The sequence below is a fragment of the Gallus gallus genome, chromosome 2, assembly GCF_016699485.2.
Source record: "Gallus gallus isolate bGalGal1 chromosome 2, bGalGal1.mat.broiler.GRCg7b, whole genome shotgun sequence".
In the NCBI taxonomy this organism is placed as follows: domain Eukaryota; kingdom Metazoa; phylum Chordata; class Aves; order Galliformes; family Phasianidae; genus Gallus; species Gallus gallus.
The window spans coordinates 51,582,927-51,601,481 of record NC_052533.1 but is presented as its reverse complement, the minus strand read 5'-3'; the positions used below and the strand labels follow the sequence as shown (position 1 = coordinate 51,601,481).

The window sequence follows — 18,555 nt, the reverse complement described above, 5'->3', positions numbered from 1 at the left end:
GTGTAACTAAGGAGAGTTGGCCAGGGGGGCAGACATTGCTCAAGGATTGTCTGGGCACTGGTTGTCAGGTGGTGAACAACTGTGTTGTGCATCACATTTTGTAAAATATATCACATATATATGTGATATATATATGTGTGTGTGTGACATATATATATCACATGTAAGAGTAATTATCATAACAATAATTAACAGTAATTGAAGTAATTGACTGTTATTCCTCACTTCTTTTTCTGTCTTAGTAAAGAACCTTTTTACCTATTCTTTCCCCCATCCCACCGGGATGATGGTGTAAGAGAAAGGCTATATGGTACTGAACTGCTTGACAGGTTAAACCACAGAACTATTCCACTTTACAATGCAAGGAAGTAAGCTAGACTTCAAAATCAAAGTTTTGCTCAGCTGCTGCCATTAGAGAACATTACAAATTCCAGATGAAAAACACATTTTCCAAAGCAAATATTTCTAGCATTTTCTGATATTAATGAACCTAAGACATCTCAGGCCTGTTTCTAAGACACTGCACTCCAGATTACTCAAAAGGCAAATGCAAGCACTGGATATTTAGGAAAAAAAAAAACAAAACAGCAAACAAACACAAAACCAACAACTCTATTCTGTCTTACACTGGACACCAAGTTGGAAAGCAGACAAAGTACAACAAAGTACATAGTTACTCCCAACAACAGAACTGTACCATTTCAGTTTAAAGCCTTGTCACTTAACTGTGAATTGTCACTGGTATACATTTTTATCCTTTTCTGCTAATTCCTCACAGATTTTTGCCACTACAGAATCACTGCTTTAGAAGTGAACACGGGTCAAGAGTTGATTTTCCTTCTCCATCCACATCTTATGAATCTGATCTGAAGGGGACAAAAATCTCAGTCCTTTACATATCTGTATCTGTCATTAAGTCTAAATACAGATAGGGATTTATACAGATATGTTAATCACACTCTCAACCGTACACAATTCTGCCTGAGAAAAATCAACTAATTACTCTGAAGATAAGTTTGAACAAGCCTCGGTGGTCTCTAAATTCCTCATTAAATGACAGACAAACCCATCTTCTGTTGCTAATCCATGTCAGAGCATGCACTTAATAAATACTAAGTGCTGCTCTCCCTAGAAACAGAAAGGTTTACTAGGCTTCACAGCTTGTAGCTAAATCGTTCCATGATTTTTCAGCTGGAACAACCATGGGCTTGGCCCTTCCCCTTACAAACTGTACTACTTCTCTTTTTCTTACTTCGAGATTATGGGATGATTTAATAATTCTATATTCTCTCTGGAAGCTTCCATCTGCTTTCACTCACAGAACAAAGGTAGCAGTAAGACAATAAAGATGCTGTCTACACATTTCACTAAGAAGGAAAAGTATAAACACAGCAACATTACTTGAGCCATGAGAACAGCTTTCTTTATAAGCAAGCATAGCACAGCCTTTAATTTAGCATTCAGGATAGTTACTATAATATAGCAGGAACACTGGTTGCCCAAGCCAGGGTCTTCATAAATAGTTTATAATGCTATACTAACAAGAAAGAGGAAAAAAAAAAAAAACAACAAAAAGAACCCACAGACTTCTTTTATTCTGTTGAACTTATGTTGTCAAAGAAAGTTCACTTCTATTTAACATGGTGAATTTCACTCATCTGGACTAACTGGATTAGGGAATTCATGTCATTATCTTTCCCAGTCAGGTGAGTTTTCTGCAATTTTTTTTTCCAAACAGAACAGTAAAGCTGTGTCTGGGTTGCAAATATTAGTGTAGAGAATGCTTAAGTTCAGTTAAATTTAAATTAAAAAAAACAAAACAAACAACAACCAAAACAAACAAACAAAAATCCAAAGCTCTTTTTGCTTACTAGGAAAGAAACAGATCAAAAGTATTTTTATATGTGTTACTATTGAGCTTCCAGGTATAAGCCCAACATATTTGCCCTACACGCATAAGAACACTGCTCAAGGCTGGTTCCTGAGCAGGGGTACAGCACCTCAGCAACATTTGTTCCAACAAGTTACAACAGGGCATGCATATATTTCATATTTTCTACCCCAGAATTAAGTTGCTAATTGCCTTGTCTTTCTGACAGGTTTTCTTCTGCAAGCCCCATCCCTCCCCTCTCCATGAAGTAAGGATTTTGATGCCTTACATTATTGCTTATCCTGTTTTTTAATCCATGCTTTATTAAGCAACTTCTCTTACTACAATAAGCAGTAACGGCAGGCTTCAGAAAGATATATGGTTGACTGAAAATTAAAAGGTTATTGCTGGTCCTACGTATGCTGATATGGCTCCATGTCAAACTAATCAACTTGCCCTGGGGAGTTATTCTCCTACTGCAAACTTTCCTGACAAATATTCAAGTCCTTTCTCTTGGTTTCCCTACTTCTTTCCAGCTCTGGTTTACACTTATGGTCTATGCCTGACTACTGCTTACCTGAATAGCAAGAGAAGCACAGACAAAATTATGAGGGACCACATCAGCAATGATGGAAAACACTTATTCACTAAAGCTTCTTACAAAAAAATCTGCAGAGAACTGCATGCAGCATAATATCCTTCCTATAAGCCATAGAAAACTGAGGTGACTTTAGACTTATCATTACAAAACAAAAACGCCAATGTGTATTTAATTCTCTTATCTAACTGAAATTCTGATACCCAAGTGAAAGACAGCAAGTGATTTCAGTTGTAATTCAAACTCTTGTGAGTTCATGTATAGACTCACCTTCACTTGTTTCAACAAGAATGATTCCTTTGCAGTACACAGAAGCAGCCCTCCTGCCATCCTGTTCTATCTGTTAGTTTCTGAAGTTAGTGGATACTGCCAGTTTGACCCTTAGTTAAAATGATATATCTCAGAACTGTATTCTTGTTTATTCTGGAAATGTTTGGTTAGCACGATAATTTACGAAGTATTGACGACAGCTTAAAAAAAAAAACCAAAAACAGAAGCTACAGAGATTGATTCTCCTTTTTTAGCTATACAAAATATGCACTGTGCTTTCCTCAAGGTAAATACAAACCATACTGAATTGATTTAAACTCCAGTTTCTTTCCAGAAACTCAGTTTACATGCTAAAGAAACCGAGGTTAGTATTAGAATAAAGGCTTTTGACAGTGTTCATGTGAACTTACCAGGACAAGTCCAGAATACATTAGCCCTCACACATAAGGGAAGTTCCCTCATCCTACAGTAGAAATCATATTAATCATTATTATTTTACTATCAGTCATGGAATGTCTAAGTTCATTTATAACTGTAGTGAACAAATGTTTGCTAAATATCTGTTTAGTTAAACTTCAACTGAAGTCTTCTGGCACCTTGAAGAAAGTTTCATGCTACTAGTTTCCAGTGGAAACAATGATTCCCTTTATAGTGAGACAGTGACATAATAGTACTACCTCACTACATAACTACATACGTTGGTGAAACAAAACTCACGTTTCCTTAGAAAATACTATTAGCTTTTAACTATAAAATTTGTAAAGGATATTTTCTTCCAAGCTGGAAACCTTATTAGATAGGCTGATCTTCTTTTACTTAGCTGAACTTTGAACATTTAACTTCTTCTCTTCATGTTGTGAAAATTAAACTTCAAGTTGGATTTGTATTATTGAAACAGATTTGTCTTTATTTTCCCATGATTCACAAAGATGACAGAAAGATGCTCAAACACTATGTCTTAGATTTTTGGCATGGTGTCAATTTGCACTACATTAGCCAGAGAACTAACAGCTGAATGACTAATTTTCCCAAGCTGAAGATAATCTGGCAAACCACTTCAAGGAGCTTGGTAAAAATGATTTCACAGAAAATCAGTTTAGTAAACTGCTGCCCTAACTAACACTAGCTTGATTTTTTTGAACAACCTCCAACAAAGAAGTTCAGAATGATGCCGAGAGAGTTATATGAAGGCTGAGTCTCTCTTTCTGTGTGTAGACAGAGCCATGATGCGTTTTTCTTTTCTTTTCTTTTCTTTTTTCTTTTCTTTTCTTTTTTTTTTTTTTTTTTTTTTTAAACAGAGATAAATGGTAGGTGTGACTGAAGGATAAAGTAATACTAACGAAGAGTCAGCTTTATACCCTGGTTCCATATTGTATCTGAGAAAATGAGAATCACAGTTTTCCCACCAAAAGTAGTTTGGAATATGACCCCACCGCATTCCTTTCAAAAATGTAAATATTACCATCCCCGTGCTACACATAGGTAAACTGAAGTACATGAAGGGTAATGGGCTACTACTGCAGGAGGAGATGTCAAACTCGTGCAGCAGCCACAGATTTTAACAGGACTTGCATGAAGCTCAGCATTCCCTTGTGCAAGCTCAGAAAACAACCTGGGAAAAGGTTTTGAATGAACTTTTGCTGGCCACCCCACGATGCTAACTAGATACTTTTCTGTCGTTTATGATATAATTCTCTGCTTCGGTGCAACTCAATCATTTTTATAAAGGGCTTTTCTGTCCTCTCTCTTCCCCCCGTTCTTGACCCTAGCCTGTCCCCTCGATACGGTGGGTGCCCCTGGAGCAGCTAGGAAGCCCAAGAGGTGCAGGATTCCCATAGTCCTTCCCAGCAGAGGGGGAAAACGCTGGTAGCAAGAAATCTTCAGAAAGGCAGAATGGCTTCACAAAACAAACAAACAAAAAAAGGTGCTTCCAAACCCAAATTACTGTTAGCAGAGATTAAGTAATAGTCACTAACCTCTTAAATTCACAGAGGAGAAATACGATCCTGTTTAATTCTCCTCACAGCTCCTTGTTACACAACAGCCTGCAGATCCGGCATATCAATGCGCTGCTCGCCCTGCTGCTATCATCGCAGCAACACCCCCTTGGCCGGGAGTCCAATAAGGACATCGTAGGGGAGGGCTATAGCCAGACGCAGCTACAGCCGCAGAAAGGCTGGCACAGGCGTTGGGTCGACGAGTTTTCACCTCACTCAGAAAACGCTGAGAAGGGTACCAAGGAACAGATCTCCCCAGGGACCTGGGGAAGACCCCAGTTAAGCCAAAGCAACAGCTGCCCCAGCCAGGCACTACCCAGACCCCAACATGCCAAAACATGTTGAGGCTGGTACCCGTTAGCACTTGCATCTACAGGCTTCATGCTGTAGGCTGATTGTTACTCAGGGAAATGGGAGGTTCAGCAGTGCCAAGCCTCCCAGAAGAAAAGCAGTAACTTCTGCGCTTGGCTTTGCCCTAGCAAGCTGCCTATGGAAAGTAGCTGTTGGGACAGTCCAGGCGTTACACAAGCTCTTACTCAGGGTTATTTCCCCCCATCCGACAGAGACTGCTTCCTGGCCAACAAAATGCCAGGCTTCAGTACTAGCTTTTCCTTAGAGAAACACTCTGCTCAGCTCTTTCTTCGACCCTCTTTATTAACCTTGCAACTCGGGCTTCTTATCTACACGCAAGAGGGCTTGTGCTCAAGACTTGAAAGATAAAAGCCTGAGAAGGTGGAGTTGTCTTCCCAGAGGCCAGCAGTTCTTGCAACAGGATATGAAAGGATGAAAATGTGAATTCCACAGGTCATGTTATATTGTGCTGATGCAGGGCATTTACAGACTATGCTGACACCTAAAACTGTCAAAGTCAGACTAGAGATACAAAAGTTAAAAAAAACCAACCAACCAACAACAACAGAAAACAAACAAACAAAAACTTCTGAATAAATTTGCCTCAGATGTAAAGTAGAAATAACTCTGGTGAAATCAGTAACAACACACTTTTCCACCTGAGCATGTTCTATTCAACCTGTTTCCAGTAAATCTTAGGTCAGGCTGTATTTAAGTAAGAAGTAATACCATAGTTTGTCTTTTCCTGCTAGGCCTAAATATTCAGTTATATATCCCTTAAATTCTTTATTTTAAAATTCTGCCTGATGGGATTGTAACAGCATGCAATATATCTTTTCTTTTCTTTTTTTTTTAGATTTTCTCACTCATTCCTTCCACGCAGCTAACTTCCTCACTAGCAAGTAGTCAGGAACCCACTTAGCCTCCTTAAAGCTACATGTGCTTTTCTATAGTCATGTTATCCATGTTATCTGAGCCACTTACGGAGTCCTAACACAGGGAAAACCTCCATGGTCTAACAGAATATTATCTGAACATGGGGTTTATACTGACATGATTATGCTGAATGTTTCAAATACATCACAGAATGTTTCAAAATTCTTTCCTCTCACTCTAAGGCACTTTGTAGCCTCACAGTCCAAGGTGGCCAAGGTACAGATCTACCCATCAGAAGTTCTAGTTTATAGTGATTACACAACTGCAATGAGGAGGAGCTCCAGAGTGTGACTAAAGAATTACTTACAAGACTGATGAGAAGGAAATTTGAAGAACATCAAAGCATGAATGAACATATGTGTTGTACTGCATATAGAAATATTAGCAGACTAGGATGTATGGCATTTAAAGATACACAAAGCAAGTTCAACATATAGTATAGCTAATAACTAGCACATGATTGTATGCCTAGCATAAAGAAATGAATCAATTAGCACCTGATAAGAAACCATAATAAATAGCAGAATATATGAAATAATGCATGTGGACTGATTAGAGGCAGATGTAGCTTAGTGTTCAGCTTCAGTAATAATGCTAGCATTTGTACAGCCACACGTTCTATAGTATCCAGGACCTGTTTGATCTCATAATTAGCCTTATAAAAGAGAAAAATCCCTACTTTTCCGATGGATCAGCTCCCAAAATACGGGTGGGAGTGGCAACAAAAAGCAGAACTGGAGTACAGAATTGCTTCTTCACAGCATGCTGGAAATTCCAGCATTTAGGTTGGTTTACACTTGTTGGGTAACTACACTTTCTGGCACCACTGCTTGCTGTTTGCCTCCATGCTTTGCCATAGCTTTATTTATTCAGGTGGCTAGATAACAAGTGCAACGCTTGGAGCCAGACCTGAGCAAGGTTAGGGAGTGTGGGAGCTGCTTCTTTGAAGGGGTAGAATGGAACCTGGACTCCAGAGCGACCATCCGTGGCTGTGAGATGAGCAGGAAATGTGGCAAGACAAGCTGGAGTCTTTGGGATGGTGACTGAGAAAAACAATGACTTTGGAGCAGCAGCAAATTGTGGCAGAAGAGTCACGGACTCCATTGCTAGTGCAGAACGAAGACCTTTATTGTACATGCTTACAACCTTTTATACCCACATAACAACCTCTTAGTCACATGTACCAACCAGGGGCCTCGTGCGTGTTTACGGCTGGCACAAGTAGCTACCAAGTTTGTTTACTCATTTGCAAGGTCTTTTGTTCATGTCTTTCTTTGTCCCACATCTCCTCCTTCTTTACTAGTTTGAACAACAAGCATTTGGTATTAATAGAAAGAGTATATACCAACAAACATGCAAAAAACAAAAAACACATTAATCTGCATGATTTTTCAGACCCATGGTTCCAAGCCTTGATACCAACCATCAAACTAAACCCATGAGTCTTCAACATGTAGCTTTTGCCCCACAGATCAAAAATTTTCTGAGATAGTTGTCACATTGCTTGACGCTGAGAGATTGGCTGTAGTATCTAATATCAAGTTGCCTCCGTAGACTTTGGTTGGGAGGATATGCAGAAGGTTGTCACGGATCTGAAGAAGCAGCAGGAGATGTTGATGATACAACCAAGCAGGGTTTTATGACTCTGGCTGGAAACTACTGTGGTCCAGCACTTGTGGAAACACAAACATAACCTCTTCCCCAAGTTATTAATGGAAACGGACCCTCCCATTGGCCACAACCCAAGTTTTTAATCATCACAGGCACCCTCCCTGGAGTGCTCACTCGTTCACCATTCACTGAAGCAAAATGTTGAACTATTGGTGATCCACTGTCACCCTGCCACTGGTTCAAAAAAAATTAATACTGTATAGGAACTGTTGAGTAATGGCCTGAACTACTGACTGATCACCTGAGGCAAGGACTGAGTCAGCCATGGGAGCATAGGTGAAGGCAATTCACCTGTGATCAGAAGGGGTGGAGCCTGGTTCCACCTCTCGTAGACCCTATTGAAGGGCTGACTATCAGTGGGGAAGGATTTCTTTCTGGAGATTCCTCCCTTGGGAGTTTTCTACTGTGAGCCTAGGACATGGGTGAGTGTTTCATTTTTGATTGTCTCTTTTCACCACAATAATTTTTCTAACTGTAAACTTGTATAAACTATAAATACCATCCTAACCTTGCCACTTTTCTAACTGTACATTTAATTATACAAATAGATGTGTTGTTTTGGCCACTTTCTCGGTGGCCAAAACATTCAGTTTCCCAATTCCTCAGTTCCCACTCAGTTGGGATACACCATCCATTCCCCTTTTTTTGTTTTAGCTGAATGGCCTTCGGTGTGCTGTGGGTGCATTCAATAATAGCTTGGTCTGTGGGTGAGCGCAGAATACCTCTAACATGTTTAACGCCCCAGGCCTGTAGGAAATTTCTGACTTGTGCTGAGATATAACTTGGGCCATTATCTGTTTTTATGGTTCGTGGGACTCCTGGAGTTGCAAATGCAAGCAAGAGATGCTTACAAATGTCCTATGCCTTTTCTCTGGTATGAGGGGAGGCTGTGATCACACCAGACAAGGTGTCCACCATAACATGAACATATTTCAGGCGGCCAAACTCAGGAACATGAATGATATCCATCTGCGACAGTTCTAGTGCATTCACCCCCCTTGGGTTGACTCCATAAGACAATGATGGTGTGATCCCCTGACAATTGGGGCACGCAGTGGTTATTTGGCACCTGATTCAGTGTAAGTCTGAATGATTTCTTTAGTGCTTTTGCATTTTGGTGGAAAAAGGTATGCGATAACTGTGCCTGTTCAAACATATTTGGTAAAGCCAAAATACCTGTCAGTTGATCTGCAAGTCTATTGCCTTCTGTTAATGGTCCGGGCAAGGTGGTATGGGATTGAACATTTATGATGAAGTAACATTCCTTTCACGTATTAATAAAAAAACAAATACAGTAACGCGAATAGTTGCTTGTTAGACACCTCTTTTAAATATGCCACTTCTATCCTGGTCACTATTCCAGTGACATATACTGACTCTGTAACCATATGAATAGCATCAGACCATTTTTTAAATACCTGCACCACCGCAGCTAACTCTACTATCTGTGGAGATCCCTCTACAATATGAATATCAGACATCCACTGTCCTTGAGAGTCCTGCCAAACAATAACCGAATGTCCCCTCCTCCCTGATCCATCTGTAAAGACAGTTTATGCATCTAATGAAATAGGAGAGCATTTAGGAAGATCCTGTAACCAAAAATGGAATTGTAATAATCTGTGCCCTGGCGGATGCACTGATATTGTTCCAGGGAAGCCTTCCATGGCCACCTGAAAAAGCAGTGAACTTTGAAACAACTATTGTAACGTATTTACAGATATTGGCAAAATGAGCACTGAAGGCTTCAATCCAGTCAGCGACAGTAGTCTTTGCCGTCCCCTGATGATGAGGGTGGTGATCATTTCAACCCCTGTAATGATAGTTTTTGAAAATTGATGAGGCAGGAAGATACATTCCAACATCAGGAGTGGGTCTTTTAATTTTGCATCCCATTGAAATAGGGGTGTGCATGGCTGAAAGTTCAGATTAATAACTAATGACTGAAAGGGGAGAGCTGGATCATAGTGCTGAACCTGTCGTCCTGATATTGCTGTGGCAACCTCCTTAATGGCAATTTGCATTTCCAGTGTCAAAGTTTGTCTTGAATTTAATGCTATGTCCCCTTTTAATAATTGGAATAACAGATACAACATTTTGTTGTTGGTTATGCCCAGTATGGGTCTGACCCAATTTATGGCTCCCAAGAGTTCTTGCATATAATTCAGGGTGCAAACTTCTGTGCTTATCTTTAAGCACTGTGGGGCTATGTTCTGATTCGTAATTCACCAACCCAAATAACTCCAGGGTGAGCTCTCCTGAACTTTCTCAGGAGCCACTTCTAATCCCTGACTTCTGACACATTCAAGAACTATGGTCATTGCATGTTGCATCTCTTCCCTTGACTGGGTTGCTACATCTATATAGGTTGTCATCTATGTAGTGGTAAATAGTCATGCGGGGCAACTTTTCCCTCACAGGGGATAGAGCCCTTGCTACAAACCACTGACATAGTGGGACTATTTTTCATTCCCCGCGTTAACACTGTCCAATGGTATTGTTTAGTTGGTTCAGATGCGTTAATGGAGGGAACCAAGAATGCAAATTTAGGCACATCATGAGGATCCATCAGAATGGCAAAGAAGCAGTCCCTTGAATCAATAATAGTCAAACATTAGTCTTCTGGTATCATTGTAGGGGATGGTACTCCAGACTGCAATGGTCCCATGTCTTCCATGACAGCATTAATTTGTCCTAAGTCTTGCGAAAGACTCCATTTCCCATTCTTCTTCCTAATCATGAACACTGGAGAGTTCCATGGGCTGGTAGTAGGAATTATGTGGCCAGCTGTTAATTGTTCCTGAACCAGCTCATGCAAGTGGTGCAGCTTTTCACTACTAAGGGGACGCTGATCCACCCACACAAGATCTGATGTCTTCCATATGAATGGTAATGTACGGTGCAGTGCAGCAGCCCCTTTGGTAAATTAGTCCCCAAAATCAATCCCCACTGAGAGAGGCAGTCCTGCCCCCAAAGAGTCAGTGGCGCTTGGAGGATGTAAGGATGAACACAGGCTCTCCTGCCTTCACGGCCCACTACTTGAATCACACTTTGTACAAAGAGAGTCTGTCCTCGTATACCTGTTAATGTGGTGGGAAGCCGTGAGGTGGGCCAATGCGATGGCCAGGCACTTTGGGCAATTACTGTTACATCTGCCCCAGTGTCCATGATGCCAGACACTGCAAACTTCTGCGATGGACTCCCTGACTCTAGCATGCAAGTCAGGGTTGGCCAAATATACTGTGGGCTCAAAAGGTATCACACGTGTGGGGAACCTGACTCGCGGAATCAAACTCTATAACCACAAAGTAGTTATAAAATCAGGTATGTTTTAACCAATGCTGTGCAGAGCTGGATGCAAGGGGGATAGCTCCTCCTAACTTGCGTACCATCAGGACAAAAACTTGGTGTAGATATAGGCAGAGCTAATACATAATCAATGATTTTTGTGGAATTCTTATACATATTCATTACATTTCTGAGAACTCCTTAGCATACGATCCCTCACCCTCACGCAAGTGTCATGAGCAGTGGGGGTCTCCTCCTGGTGGTCGTTGGATGAAGGCCTGCAGTCTTCCTCGCTGTAAACTTATGACCCTGAGGGAGGGGTAGCCCCCAAACCAGTTCTAACTTACTCTGGGGACACCTTATCACCTACTTGCCTGGTGTCCTTGAGCTGTTTTCACACTCTCATCTTTATCTCTTCTACCCCCACATTGTCCTAATCCCATCTTGTTACTATCCCATTCTTCTAGCGGCCTCTGCATATTTCCTTCTGTAAACTATTCCTAATCCTTTTACCCTTAGTTTCTGCAGACTCCTTTTTTACTGAACCCTTTCCTACTCTTCAGTTAAGTCTGTTTTTTCTTTTGCTGAGGGTCTCTTATCTAAACAGAATAGCCCTACAATATGCTTTCTAGTCCATAATACTGCACCTATACTATTTGGAACATTTAAAATCTACTGCAGTTTTGCAAGCAAGAATTGATTACATAATTCAGCAACCATATTCTAAAATATGCTACTAACATATACAGTATTTCTACCTTTTCACATCAGCTATTTCGAAGGACAAGTTACAAAATACAAATACATTGTGCTCTACTTCTTCAGATCAATTCCCCCTTTTCAGTATCTAATGCAGAAACAACATTCCATTCCTACATCTGGACCATGTCAAAATCCCCCTCCAGCTCCACTTCTGTGTCCTTACTAGTTTACAGTGGTGGAAGCTATACAATATCCATCTGAAGTTGTTGACATTTTTTTAATTTTATTCTGTGCATGCGTTGAAAAGTTCTTCATTATTTATGGACACTTTATTTCTCTGCTTTCCTGTGGAAAGAGGAATGGTCTGTTGAAGACATTTGTATACCAGTAGACCTACAGCTATGCTGGGTGCTATTTGCTGTGGGATAAAGACATTATCAACAAAAGACCTTGCAAATGAGTAAACAAATTTGGTAGCTACTTGCGCCAGCCGTAAACACGCACGAGGCGCCTGGTTGGTACATGTGACTAAGAGGTTGTTGTGTGGGTATAAAAGGTTGTAAGCACGTAAAATAAAGGTCTTCATTCTGCAGTAGCAACAGAGTACGTGACTCTCCTGCAACAAATGGCACCCAAACAGGGACCCTGTATCAGGGTCAACCTTGGGAGATAATCAGCTATCAAACTCACCAGTGGCAAAGAATTAGGGCCACTGAAAGGAAGCAGGACCCAAAAAATTGCTGAAAGGAAGCAGATATTAGGGCTGCTGAGAGGAAGCACGAACCAAAGGCCACTGAAGGGAAGATGGACCCAAAAACTGCTGAAAGGAAGCAGGTCCAGGCTGCACAGCACTTCTGCAGGACAGAGATGAAAATCCTTCTTCAGGTCTGAAATGAAATGAATATGTAACTTTTTTTTTTTTCTCCTTTTTCAGGGAGTAATTAGGTATGTTGGAGTCAGGCCACTCATGAACATACAGGTACCTAATTTCACAAAGAAGGAACGTTAGCAGAGAGGCAGGAGGAAAGAATGAAGGTTAAAAACCCTGCAGCTTTGCACACAAAACAGCCTCCAAACAAGCTTTATTGGCATGAGCATAGGATGAGTTCCCATTAGTGTGGGCTGCCACCATCCTTCCTACTTGTGCCGTATTTCTCACAGTAATTTTTGTTATATCTGCACATTGTTTTATTTTGTTGGTTGTCTTTTCATGCCTGCCTTTTCTCCCTGCTAACAGGGCTGTAATCCTAGGAATGTTATAAGTCATAGCATATAACAGATGTATTAGCTAACTTCAGCTACAATCTAGCAATCTCTCACTTCTCAACTTTGTCAGGATCACATAAACAATGAAAAAAACGATCATCATTCTGGTGGTAAGACTTGCCTGGTGACAACTAGAAGCCCTTGAAGGAAAAACAAACAAACAAACAAAAACAGTTGTGTTTGGGTGAATTCAGTAGCAGATAGTACTCCACTAAATCACAATGGCAAGCCAAGAAGTGTAAATAAGAAATTGGAAATAACTTGGATAACAAAACAAACTGGCATGGCAGCAGTACTGAGAAGAATGTTCAGTTCAGCTCCTCAGTCAGGAGCACGTGGTATATATCAAAGTATGTGTGATGCAATAAGAAATAACAGCAAACTCTGAAATTACTGGTACAGTCACCATTTAATTTCAGATGAATCAAAGCTATTGTGAGCTGACACTCAGGATCCTCTAAACTAACAACACGCACATGACCTTTACAAAAGCTATGGCCTAAGTGCTGATCTGTTGCAGCCCAAGAAAGCCTGCTAAATAAACTCTTACAGGGACATCGGCTATGTGGTACAATGATGAGGGAAAAATTTGGAATGAACAGATAAGCAGCAATTAAGCATGCATATCAGTTTATGGAATCAGATCAAGAGATGCAATGAATTTTGAAACTAAACTTTCTAGATTATTGAAAAGCAACAGAATTGGTTGGGAGTGTGTTTGGTGTTTTTTTCTCCAATTTAATTCAATATATAGGGGTATGTTTTATATATAGGTGTTATGGTACCCTTTGGTTTGGGTCTTGTCCTGGAAAAATAAAATTAAGTACCACACACACACACACACACTCTTTAAAAAAAAAAAAAAAAAAAAAAAAAAAAAAAGGGCGGTAAATTCCAAAGCAAGACAGAAAGGCCTGGTGGTTTTTCTGAGGGGGTTATTATTTCGAAGCTAGCAGGGTTTGGGTTCTGCCCAGGCCAGTGCTTTACCATGACAGCAGTCTGAGAGCTGCAGCTGTCCCTGCATAGCTTTGCAGTATGGATCTCCCTTCACTGTACACCCTGCTACCCTTTGAAATGCATGAGGCATACAAACAAACAAACAAACAAAAACACAGCAGTATTTTAGCCATACGTGCACAGGTAACTAAATTCTATCATCCCGCAGAGAACGGTTGGAGCCCTTCCTATCCCCAGTTCGTCCCCACAGCCAAAGCCAAGCTTGCGGGCCTCTCACCACCACAGACCAAGGAAACGCCAATCTTATCCTCGAGCAGTCGTCGAGGGCTGCTGCAGCCTCGCCTCCGCCGCCCCACGGTGCCTCCTGCCGTCCCCGGCAGCGTCGCACGTTGCTGCCACTGCAGGCCCGCACGGCCCACGCGTGAGCCCTTCCGCTGATTGCCGCTGCCATCAGTGGGGAGGGGCGGCCGCGCCCGGATCGCGATTACAGCCGTCACGGCGATTGGGGTAGCGCACCCGTCGAGACCACCGCCTCTGGGTGGGCACGGCGCTGCACAAAATGGCGGCGGGGTAAAGGGTTGAGGAAGGGCTGGTGAGGCACGGGGCCAGGGTGGGAGCGCTGCCTGGGTGGCGCTGCCGTCAGGGCAGCTGTGCGAACAGGGAGACCCCTTGGCATGCCTGCTTGGCGAGGAGCCTAAGGCGTGTGAGGGGGATCACTTTGCAGTAATCACAGTGTGATTACCTGGACAGTGTGGATGGTAATTGTATTTTAAATGCATCTTGCCTGCTTTTAGGTGTGAGGCAGATTCATCTAGTGTGCTACAAACAAAAGCCTGTAAATGGAAAATAATTGGCGTTCTGGTGAGGGCTTGAGGCTGTGGCTCCTTCAGTGGTAGTTTCACCCATGTGAACATCATGTCCAGAGATGGTCCTGCAGCTCCACACAGGTGGTTTTGGTTTGACATAATGTGGAAAATTATTCACTCAAGGGTATGAAATGTATGTTGTGTACTTTGGAGCTGGGAGAAAATTCTTGAATATGCAGATTTAGTTGTAAATACATGATGAGTAGACTATTTAACAAGAGTTTTTTTATTTGGTTTTCTTGGTTTTGAGAGATATCACAGCTAGGCTGCTCCTCAACTTATTAGAGGAAAATATAAGTATGAATCAGTACGAGAAAGCTAAAAGAAAGCCAGGGTTATCCAGAAACAGAGTGGATGGAGTCCTAGTCTGTCTCCTCTAGCAGGGAGAACAAGTCTTAAAAAAAAAAAAAAAAAAAGGTTTTTTTTGGTCTTAAAATGAGAAATGGATTTCATCTTAAAAAAATCTTCCATGTCTTGTTAGTTCCATGTGGACATCACTAATTGAATCTTTGACTTGCACACAGTGTGGTATTCTCTGATCTCTTACATAATTTTCTTTTGTCTTCTCTACAAAATGAGCTCTCTCTAAAGCACAACATAAGCATCTTTCCAGAGGCCTTCCCTGTAAGAAACCTTGCTAAGCAGCAGACAATCATTTTTCCTCTATGCTGCCTTCCTTTCCATCATTATTTCTAGTCATAGTAAAAGGCAGACTGAAAATAAACATTTGCCATATTTGATGGGACTTTGCTGGTTGTCCAGCAAGTGTGCTATTAATTAATATTCTGAAGAGGGAGACTGCTTATCTGTCTAAAGAAGTGACATGGCACTATTTCACATGACTTTGGATATCAGTCATTTAACTTGCAGTGAATAAAAGCTTTAGGTTTGAATTTCTGCCTTGGCCCTTTATCATCATTCCCCTTTGGGAATCAGAGTGCTGCAACATGATGTAGTCATATGCCAAACTATTCTGACTATTAAGTTTAGATGAAAGAATGATGTTGCTTATTACACTAGGACTGGAAAGCAACTATTAGCATACACAGCTACAGCATGAGATGCTGCAAGAAGCTTGAGAAAACTCTCTGTTAAATAGAAAGCAGAGAACTGCACACAAATTATTAGAGCTGCGGTTACAAATTTATGTGCATAATATTAGAGTTTTCTCATCTTTACATTTGATCTAGGCAACCGCATAGACACAGTACAGCTTTAGAAGTGCTGGCTTATAATATTATATTTCTGCACATGGCATATCTGGAAAGCCTACCTTAAGAGATGATTTTCAGTAAGTAGTACCTTAGTACTTCCAGGATCCCCTATGTGTTATAAGAATACACTAAGAGATACGACAGAAGCCATAACACACAATATATAAAAGTGGCAAGTAAAAGCTTACCAAGGGCCCCAAATACACCAAGTAACAGGCTCCAATCCCTTAAACACAAACAAATGTTGTATCATAGCACATTTAGTCTCCTGCCTGAGGTATCTGTAGACTTGTAATGCAAAAGCACCAGCACTTCTGTGTGAGGTTTACCAGTCCTGAAGAAAATACACAGAGGCAAGTTAACATTCATTAGTTTAATAGAGAGGTACTCATGTTACAGGAGGCAGCTGGCCAGTCAGTCTCCTCCAAGTTCTCAGTACAATGGTGGCCAGCCAGAATAGTGCCTGCTCTGGAGCTTCCCCCAGCAGATACTTCCTCCCTTGATACCATGACCATGTATATAACAGCAGGAGACAATAAAGCATCATGTACCAGAATAAGCAAGGTCATTCACAGAAAACAAGGAGACTTAGTTACAGCTACAGTGCAGTTCCTCACATACAAGTTTCTTCTAGCTGCATGCATAGCCTAGAGGCTGTTTACATGCATTCCCAAGCTCACACGAGCTCTTTCCCAAGGGCTAGTCAGCCATTTAGGCTGTGATATATATTTTTCCACCCAAGACTCCAGCAGTAAGATGACTCCTCTTGATACAGAAAGCTCTCAGATACCTTTTTTTTCAATTCTTACTGCCTATCACCTGCTACTTTCTATAGCTTTTCTCCTTCTAGCCTCCCCACGTGCAAAGCTTCCTGTTGGAAACTGTGCTCCTTAGCTCTGCCTTACTCTGGAGCAGAGAGGACCACACTTCTTCCAGTCTTTATCTTGCTGAGCATGGAGGACTAATTTTGAAATACAAATGTTACCCAACTTGCATGAAAAAAATATGTTGTCTGAACTTAAGTTGCTTTGTTTTCTCCATTGTCAGGAACAAACTAAAAATTCCGCAGACTTCAGAATAAATGAACTGGAATCTTGGATTGTATGTGTATTGTAACCATTGTTAAACACGGGATCTTTTCTTCCTCCTTTCATTACAAAAATCTACAGCGATCTCCACTCTGCTTCCATTAATTAAAGTTTTGCCACCATCTTTTACAGGTAGCTCAGGTTCCAGTTCATTAACAGACTGGAAAGATTTACTCTAAATGTGGAGCATAGTAAAAAGATGATTTGAGGTTGCTTCTACATGGTAAGCATGATGCAGTTTAATGAGGCTGTTTCCTGAACCTAAACTGTAAACAAGTGTATAATCAACAAATATACAGAGTGGTGTGGTTAGGCTGGTATCTACAGATCGTACAGCTAGAAAGATTATCACATTGGAAAGGGATAATCAAAAATAAATGAAAATGCTCACCTGTGTCCTAGGCTTGCAGAAAAAACTCCAAAAGGAGCAATCTCCAGAAAGAGATTCTTCCTCAGTGGCAGTCAGCCCTCAAATGGGGTCTAGGAGAGGTGGAGCCAGGCTCCACCCCTTCCTGTCACACAGGTGAATTGCCTTCACCTGTGCTCCCACAGCTGACTCACTGCTTGCCTTAGTGCTTGCTTCAGGTGATTGATCAGAGGTTCCAGCCATGATTCAGCAGTTCCCATACACTCCACCCCTTCATGGCATGAACCAATGTTTGAGTTAACTAGAGGGTAAGTCTTCCCTAATACATAGATCTGACACATCACAATGCTTATACAGTTCCCTGTCGCGAAGTATGTCGACACAATTTAAGATGAGTGATATTGGTGAAAGTTCATGTTCTTTCACGGACCACTGCTTGATGTTACTGGAGGCATGTGGTAGTGAGGTGGAGGTCCATCCTATGCTCCATCAGTCCCATGTAGCCCATCACCAAATGTCGCACATCATCTCACAGCAACACCGGAATGCTTTGATGGCATTTATTTCCTTCAGGTGATCCTAGAGGCTGAAAGACTCATGAGGAATAATACAAATGTTTCAGAGTTACCAGGAGGGGAAGGTCTGCCCTCCAGGGCAAGATACAGGCTGTATTTCTATCCTGGGTCAACACTTTGGCTTGTATGGGGACATGCCCCAGCTGCCTGTACCACACCTTCTGGCCAGACATCTGCAGCTGTATAACTGTATCAGGCATCAAAGGAGGTGTCTTGATCTGCCACAGGGACATGATGAGGGTCCCTTTAGCAATGAAGATCGGAGTGTTGACCACAATGTCCGTAGGCCATGTACCTATTACTGGAGGGACTACTGAGCCTTCCACCTCCAATAATCTCCCCCAAGGTGCAAGTAGGCCACACCACTTTGGTCCTACCTGCACCTTCCAAGGCCATTTTATTCTATGGGTACTTGGATCTAAATTCTCAGGGGCAGGAAGCAGAAGATTATTTTCATTGCCAATCTGGGGTCTTACCTGATTACCAATATTCGTAATTTGGATCCTAAATGGAGAGGCCCATATTGTCTGTAGCATTTT

The 18,555-nt window shown here is 41.5% G+C and overlaps 1 protein-coding gene across 7 annotated transcripts in view; it reads right to left on the bottom strand.

Moving 5' to 3' along the window:
- The window catches only part of BLVRA (biliverdin reductase A), a 40,772-nt gene extending 26,299 nt beyond the window's left edge, over nucleotides 1-14,473 (bottom strand). For 3 of the 7 annotated variants that reach the window (XM_046938355.1, XM_046938353.1, XM_040692510.2), the window contains exons 1-2: nucleotides 4,715-4,827; nucleotides 3,149-3,201 (exon numbers count right to left, since the gene is read on the bottom strand). Coding sequence is in view for 1 of the 7 variants with exons in the window: in XM_025147730.3 (XP_025003498.2) it covers nucleotides 14,194-14,357 (164 nt within the window). In the remaining 6 variants the exon portion in view is untranslated. Of the gene's footprint in view, nucleotides 1-3,148; nucleotides 3,202-4,714; nucleotides 4,828-14,193 lie in introns of those variants that run through there. The other 4 variants (XM_046938354.1, XM_040692501.2, XM_040692530.2 and 1 more) reach the window with 2 other exon arrangements.
- Between the last annotated feature and the right edge of the window lie 4,082 nt (nucleotides 14,474-18,555).